An 8479-nucleotide genomic window follows, 5' to 3' on the forward strand; every position below is an offset into this window, starting at 1 on the left:
TAGTAACAACCATTTCTGGGACGGGATGCACATAAATGGAAAGGGAGAGGAGAGAGCAGCTCAGTGTGTCAGTCTAGAACTATAACAGCATAACTAAAAGGTTAACAAAGGGGAAGAACGAGAACTCTCCCCAACATTGCAGTGTCTTAGGCCTGAATGTAAGTGGAGCTATATTTAAATAAACACACGGTAGCAGAGTTTATGCATTTTTTTTTTGTTTTGTTTTTTTAACTTTACGCGTGTTTTTTTCATGAGTCAGGCAACAGCTATGAGGGAGAGTGCATGCGTTGGCCCCCCCCCAGCCCTGTCTCCTGAAAGCAGAGGGTCTGGAAAAACAAGCCAAAATATGTCGGTCGATGGCAGAAAGAAATCGTTCACTTGTGGCCATAACGACACTTTAAAAGACAGACAAAAACCTGAAGAATAAATAAAAAGGTTTTGCATCGTCATGTTTCCTGTATTGAATAGCATTGCCAAACATAACACTAAACCTTTTGAAAGCGAGGAGTAATATCCTGTCTCCTTCGCATAGCCCCCAGTTTGGGCTGTGCTGGACACGGCTCTCTGGGCATCGGGTCAGCTGGCTCCATCACTACGTTCATGGCACCCTGTTTTCCTGCACGATGTTGTGCAGAACCCCACAGGCTAAAACAATGTTGCAGACTTTTTCTGGCGTGTATAGTTGGGCGATTAAGGTCTGGGTGGTTTTGATAAAGTTGGTCGGTACTATGCAGCCTGCTGTCTGTCTGCATCACCCTTTTACTCATTAAATACTGATGCTTTTGTAGCCCAGGCTCTTTGTAAAGCTATGGCCATTGTGGATCTGGAATATTTTGGCATAGCAGAGGGCGTAACTGAGGTTTTACCTCTTTTTCCACTGTGAAAGGAAAAATGAAGGTGCATGACAGGCCATGTGCACTCTTACAATCCCAAAACTATAAATGAGAACATTTTCAAAGTAAATTAAATTGTTTAAACTTGTATTTATTGTTCATCAGATCAGTGTACAATTGAAATTGTTTAGTTTAGTTTTAGGTTTGGACTGTTGGATTAATAAATGAAAAATGATACACTGGAAAATGGGAGTGGTTTCTTTTTCTATCCATCCATGCCATGGCTTGACTGCTTTTGATTGACAGTTGGGAACAATTTAATCAGTCTCAAGTGGAAATACAGAATGCTTTCTATTACTTTTGTATTAAAAAAAAAAAAGAAGGAAAATTAGACTATTAAGTTTTACACTGACCCACGATAATACATATCGCTGTATGGAATCAAGTGAGAACTGCCTTATGTAAGTGTGTGTGTAGATATGCACATGCGTTTTCTCAACCAAGCAAATATTTTGTGATAAAGAGGGATGAGTGTGCACTCTGGGTTTAGTCATAATAATGAGAATAATAAAGAAATGGCACGTTTCAAAGAAATATTCTTTATAAAAATTTCAAATATATTTTATTTATTTACTTTTTTGTAAAACAAAGATGTATTTCAGTAACATAACTACTTACATGTTAACTGACTAGAAACTCATCTTTTACTGCTATGGCAACAGTGAATTCAGGTGCTATATCTGTATGTATGATTCCTGCTTTCATACAATAGAGGCTTAACAGAAGCAAAGTACAAAACAAATGAACATTTGAATAGTGATAGTGAAAAACAGTACCAGAGACTTATCAACCCAACATTGTTGGTTCTGTCCAGAGTCTCTTTCTCTCTCTTTTATTCTCCTCTTGGTTTCAGAAAGATGTCTTCTCTGCCTTAACTTCCTTCTCTCTCCAATTGAAAAAGCAAAACATATTCAAGTTTCCCTCTTTCAGGCCCCAAAAAATGTTGCTGTACAAAGTCAGTGGAAGCATCATCCAGGCTGTCTTGTCCCATCTGTCTTCTTTCCCATCCCAGCAGGGATAAACGCAAAAAGGCGAAATTTTTTAAATCATTTAGTATTATCTGGATTGCCTACTTTTTACATTATTAAACCATACAGTTAAATGGATCATCTACGTGTCTTTGCTTTGATATTGTTCCTGGGAGCTCTGTGCCAGTTCATGCACTGCCCCATTACACAGCCCACATTACTGTAGCGTATCATTTCTCTCCGTTTTTTTAAACTGAAACAAACCCTGCGTTCCCACTCAGCTCCCTTTCCATTCCGTCTGTCTATCATCATTACACGTTCTCCCTCCCAATAGTTGCCTCAAATCTTTAGTTTCCCATTTCTTAATGCCACTGTCTTGATAAAGATATCATACAAGTGATTTGTTCTACTATGTCTGAAGAGGAAAGTAGAATTATAAGGAAAATGATATTAAGTTCGCAGGTGGTCAATCTGTTTAACATTGAAAAATAAAAATGATATCACCTCAATTTAAAAAAAGCTGTTGTTTCTTTGGGGCTTTTATAATTCAGAGGGAGCTGTGTGCAGCTTTTCCCCTCCAACATTAACATGTCTGTTTCATCTAAGCAGATCAGGACGACCCCTTGACGACCTGATTCATGTTAAAGCTGAGGAAATAAAAGCTTGACCGCCCTGAGACCCTTTGTAGGGCTATGTAGCGGACTGGATTTTGCAAGGACCTGGGGTTCGGGGACACCGAATTAGGATCTATGTGAAACAAGGTGGAATGTGGAAAGCGATCATGGATTGTGCCAACAGTACAGCGAGACGCGTTACTGGAAGACAGTGTGATAGGTGGGACACTGATGGGACTTCATGTACTTGATGGCGAACTTGAGCTCCTTGCTCTTCTTGTCCCACTTGTGAATTGACATGAGCAGCAGTTGCTGGTCTACCTTGCGGCCCATGATGAGGAAGTTGGAGCCCAGGCTGTCCAGCTGGGAGCATGGGCAGTTTGCGCCATTCTTGATGTACAGGGTCAGTTTCTTCAGGTCTTTCTTTCTTAACACACCTTGCTTCAACACTTTCTTCTTTTTTTGTGCTGCTATCAGCTTCCGGTCACCCTTCTCCTTCTTCACCTCCTTGATCTTCATCTTGAGGGCTGAGGGAGAAGAGAGGGAGATATATTTTAACTCAGTCCAACTTCTATTCCGCAAAAACAATATTTAAACCCAGAAACTGTTAATGTGTCACTCTCATTCCCCTGCTCTTTTTTTTTTTTTTAAACTTTGTTCAGCAGACATTTGTTCCTACTGCAAACCTGTACTGAGCTCTGTGTTGTGCCAAAGAAGCAGCTATTTTACACCTCTCCTGAGTATCATCATTTAAATTCTCCTGCAGCATATATAAAAACTGCATCCTGTGTGTATGTTTGTGTGTCTGACTTGGGGAATACCCATAAATGAAAAGGAGGACATGTTTTTGGAGCTACAACCTCTTTTTGAACCAAGTTCAAGTCATAATTCCTTGAGGTCATTTGCAAATTGCAAGTCAAGATGCGAGTCTCTAAATGCTGATCCCTGGCAATTAAACATTTTCCTTTTCCAAATGGCTTAAACCTGTTTTATTTTTGTTATTTTTACATATAACTTCTTTTATTGTTACAGGGTTTCACTATGTTAAATCTTGGGACCTGCATGTTTTTGCTTTCAAGTCTCAAGTCAAATCTTTGGACCTCTCTCTCTCTCTCTCTCTCTCTCTCTCTCTCTCTCTCTCTCTCCCTTCTCTCTCTCTCTCTCTTAGAGTCTTAAGTCTAAAGCTCTGGATCTACTGTCAGTAATGTTTCTACATTGGATCTGTATGGAATCACTTTAGTATCATCCATTGTTGTCTTCACTTTGTAGTCCGATGTAATCCATTTTTTTCATCCCATGCTTCTCTATTGAGATTGCGCTTAGATTCCTGTATTTTTACAACACAAAATACAATACAGATAACCTCTGTTTTTAGTAGATGTGGAGTTTGGTTACAGCAAACTCGGGTTTAATAACTTAATGAAGTGCTGACTTGTATCTCCTGTTGAGCCTCGTGTTTATAAGTTTTACATGTGAGAGATTAAAGAGAGATTAAAATTCTCTGCGTGAACATTTTGACAGGTGAAATTAATCACAGGCTGGGCAAAGGCGCGAGGTCGGTATGAAACATCGCTATGTGCTGTACCAAAGCCTGTTGGATGATCGCCATTTCACTTCTTGCCTGCTTAAACATCCCCCGGGACACACTCTAATATTGTGCATACACAGTACATGCAAAGCGATGGCATGATTAAGAAGAAATGTGTGTTGAGTTGACTCTCATCCTCATCGTGATTCACGTCCAGCTCCTTCACTGAGGGCATGTGTTTGTGTGCTGCCTTTGCATGCCCAAGCATGTGTGTGTGTGTTTCTGTGAATGAATACATTCATGAATATGTGTGTGTTTGGAAAAAAGATAGGAAGGATCAAATAATGTCCCTCTCTGCTTCACTTATATATGTCCACTCATATTTAGTTATAAGTGATGCAATGGGGCCCACTGTGTGCAGCCTGGCCAGTATCCTTGTGACAAGCCGTGCACATGTCTTTATACAAACTCACTTTCTTTAAAGTGTGTAGAAGGGGGCGTAGAGGTAGAAAGAGGAGAGAAAAGTGTGCTGTCAGGTTTTCTTTAAGCAAGTGAGCTCCCCTGCCCTCCAGGTGTAGGCTTCATGTCCATGCCTTGCCAGACTCACTTTCCTCCCCCTCTCTTACCTACTCTTGTCATTTGTACTAGGCTACAGGATGGTACAGCAAGGAATGTGGAGGGATCAGACATCAAAAGTAGACTGTAATGAAACACGAAGCACAAAATTCTCTGAGGGCGAACAGGGTCCGAAGATGAATAGATAACAACATTCACGAGGTATGAGATCAAGCTGTAATGAGCTAACGCCCTATAGAATAACATTAGTCATTTTTGCCTTGATCTCCTGATCCATACGTCACGGTTATCTCGACTTCTCTACTCATCCTCATCCAGTCATATACATTAATAGCCAATAAAATGTTTTTGGTTACTATCTGCTTTCACACGTTTCAGTCTAATGAACTAAAAGAATCTGATCCACCCCCCAAAAAAATGTTGGAAGATTGAGATATGTAATCCTGAAGTTAATCAGACAAATATCGGTGAATTGAGTCATGATTAATTATGGGTGGTGATGAGCCTACGTTTTTTCTGCAGCTCAAGAGTGTGAACAATTTGCACAAATATGTATTTTGTTGTCGTTGGATATGATGTGTTGGTCGTTTTTTAATTTATGATTTATAATGGGTCATTTTCTGTATATTCAGTCCAGTAGGTGTGGGTGTTTTGCAGAAGACAATTTGCAAAACTTGGTAGGTTTTTTTAAACTGCAGACATTTCCTCTGTGGGATACTACAGCATAGAAATATGGTTTTCAGCACCAGTCTGGCCCCATTTCATTTTCAATTACATTATTCTCACTAATCTGTTCAGAAACATAAGCCATGTTCTTCATGACTCTCGCAAGGTTATGAGTTTCTAGTTTAGTGCTCAGAATCTTGACCAGAGAAAATAAGGAGCAGTATATCATTAACTCTAAAGACTGGGGCAATAGTCCATGCAAGCAGAAATTCAGCTGCTGTGGAGTATGATGGGCCAAAAGCCTTGATGAGCAGAAATAATGGAATAGTTATGTTCTGGCTTTGTGTGCAGGTCATTACTGTGGTGAAACTGGAATGTTGGAAAGTATAAGTATTAGAGAAATGGCGTTGAATGGACATCAGGGACTGCAAGCTGTTATATTAATTTATCAATTTATGAATAGAAAAGGGTAATGCTAGCAGAGGGAATAGAAGAGACTGAAACATAAATATGTAATGAAATAACTCATAAAGCCCAATTCTTATTATTTTTATGTCAACCAACAAAGTACCTTTAAGTATTTTTTGTCTTTTTAAACTAAGCCTTTTGTAAATTATTTATTTTTATTTTAACAACTGATGTCAAACAGGCTTGTACTCCTTCAGTAATTAAGGCTGTGCTGAAACCTTTTGTCTACACAGATGCACTTGCAATTATGATAATAATTTTTTAAAATATTATTCTTTGGGCCATTTTAGGCCTTTATTTCCTCAGGGGGACTGACATGCAGCAAAGGGCCGCAGGTCGGAGACAAACACGCGACCACTGAGTCTATATACTGTATACCAACTAAGCTAACCCGGCCACGCTCTTAGGATTTCATAAATGTGAATTGTTGCCACCTTCAGGCAAAGAAGCAATAGCTGCTGCACTATTAACTGTTGTGCCACCTGCAGGCAGTGAGTGTTACTGCCCTCCTCCCCTTTACTGTACTGTATATACTTTTATAGGAAGCAGCTCTAACTCTTTAATTGTTGGTACTTACCAAAGTCACTGGCACAGTAATGCTCCATTATGTTGTCTGCTTTCAGCTCATTGTCACATGGAGGGCACACCTTTGACACTGAGAGGACAGAAAAAAAATTGTCATTAGCAGCTACACATCATTTTTTTTATAATCATATTTCGTATGGTTCCATTAAGGCCAGATTAGCTAATACTGAGTTGAGGTGAGTTGAGATCATTGTTAGTCAAGTGCCGTCAGCAAAACCAAAATCGTGTCGGTATGAAATTGTTAAGCCTGAGCACTTTTTAGACACTTATTTGCAGCCCCCCTCCGCTTGTCAGAGGCTATTTGCTGCTGAGAGAATACACAGTCCAGAAAGGTGACTGATGTTTGCCCTGCAATTACACTGGACAAAATGTTTTTATTCTGGCCCTTGTATATTTTGGTGGTGCAGGTGTGGTCTTGGCTGCCCAGAAAGGTAAACGCTGTTGTAGCAGGAGCAGCTGAACATGGTGAAAAGTGATTCAGTACAGAGACAGCCAGCACTGAGGCCACACAGCAACCACACATTGTGAAACAGCAAGGGGAAACCGAAGCAACGAGTTCAGTTTATTTTTAACTCAAAATGTATGGTCGTGCCTGCTTTGCTCAAAAGCATGTTTAGCCTCACTAACTTTGATTAGGACGTTCTGATTGTTGTTATTGTGTACCCATACAACATGAGAGAGAAGTAACAGGCCCTACATTAAACCTTTTATTTGTTTACTGCAAATTCTTGCTTGTGTCTGCAGCAGAAACTGAGCAAATATGGGACTAAGAATAATTATGACGTTTTGACTTATATATACATAATAGTATAGTAAATATTCTTGCTTTCAAAGCCCTCAATCTCTTCTTTCTCAGACACACAAACACAAAAAGACATGCTACATACTGCCTTGTAATTTTCTCCAAAAGCTCTTCAAAATAAAACTATTATGGCCATTCCTACATAAACTCTGAGTAAGCCCTGAGAAACTGGTTGTAGCTCCAGACATCTAATATCAGTCTACTTATCCACAAAACAGAGGTTGGGCTGATCGAGAGAACAAGGTATAATATTAAAAATGGTCAGGGAGAGAAGGATTTGGTATAGAAATCTTCCCCACACCACATACAGTATATGCACCTACAGGGCAGTTAAATATCATAAGCAGCTTTTTTGGGACAAGGTGATTCATGTCATTCACTTACCACAGTATCCAAAATAAGTTTAGACTGCTACCCCCTCTCTGTTTTCCTGTGTGTCTCACACTTACAAACACACACAGGAATATCCTTGCACAGTCCAGCCTAGGCCCCTGGGTTAAAAGTCAGGGTTCAAGGGTTATCACCCCAGCCCAAACCTCGGAGTCTTGGCAGATAATGAGATGGGTCAAAGTTTAGCATGCTTTGCTGCTCGGGATCGTGGGGAGGATGAACCCCCTAGCCACCACTGAGTGTTATGTATGTGTGTATGCCCTCGTATGTGTGTCGGAAGGAGTTGAACCATGTTCTTGTAGAGTAACTGCCAGTTTTTCTCCTCTGAGGATTCCCATGCATTTACAGGCAGGAGACCTGTGAGGCTTTAGGGTCAAGCCTCTTAATTGTCTGGTGCTGACATAAAGACTGGGACAAGAGCATGGAAACGCACACACGCACACGCACAGATAAAAAGATGCCAAAACTCTGGATTTGTCTGTTTTGAATGATTCCCTTGAAGCTTTTACTTCTTATTCAGACTCCATGGTAATTCATTCTGGTTTCACTGGGGTGGTATATTGGCATGAGGCCCAGTTGTGTTGATGCCAAAGCATGTGTCAGAAGAAAGCAGCCCCTCCATGAAACTAAGTTGAGCTTGGACCGAAATGTACCATTTGGACGCCGTTGAGAAATCAATTAAGCGACGACTCTCCTCATCACGGTCTTGTCTCCGTAGGGGAATCACCGTCATGTTCTGATGGGAATTACTGCTGCGTGGCTTAGAGTGTTTTTTTTTCCTGGAGACATTTCTACTCAGCAAATATTTTGACATTAGGTCATGTATTTTGCCATCATCTCAAAGCAGTTTAGGATTCTTTTACCATGCCATGTGATTGACTTGTAAAAAGTAATGGTCTTGCTTTTTTGCTCCTTTTATGTTCTTTGAACTTGACTGCCTCTTGTGTATTGCTTTTCGTCATCTGCGTGCAAGGTTATAGACTTCATTA

At 40.2% G+C, this 8479-nt stretch overlaps 1 protein-coding gene across 1 annotated transcript in view; it reads right to left on the bottom strand.

Moving 5' to 3' along the window:
• Positions 1 to 2060: 2060 nt before the first annotated feature.
• Positions 2061 to 8479, bottom strand: part of sfrp5 (secreted frizzled-related protein 5) — a 12163-nt gene continuing 5744 nt past the window's right edge. Inside the window, exons 2-3 of the mRNA XM_032541599.1 lie at positions 6291 to 6368; positions 2061 to 3002 (exon numbers count right to left, since the gene is read on the bottom strand). Of these exons, the coding sequence (XP_032397490.1) occupies positions 2674 to 3002; positions 6291 to 6368 (407 nt within the window). The 3' untranslated portion in view covers positions 2061 to 2673. The remainder of the gene's footprint in view (positions 3003 to 6290; positions 6369 to 8479) is intronic.

Source organism: Etheostoma spectabile, chromosome 17 (genome assembly GCF_008692095.1).
Source record: "Etheostoma spectabile isolate EspeVRDwgs_2016 chromosome 17, UIUC_Espe_1.0, whole genome shotgun sequence".
NCBI lineage: Eukaryota > Metazoa > Chordata > Actinopteri > Perciformes > Percidae > Etheostoma > Etheostoma spectabile.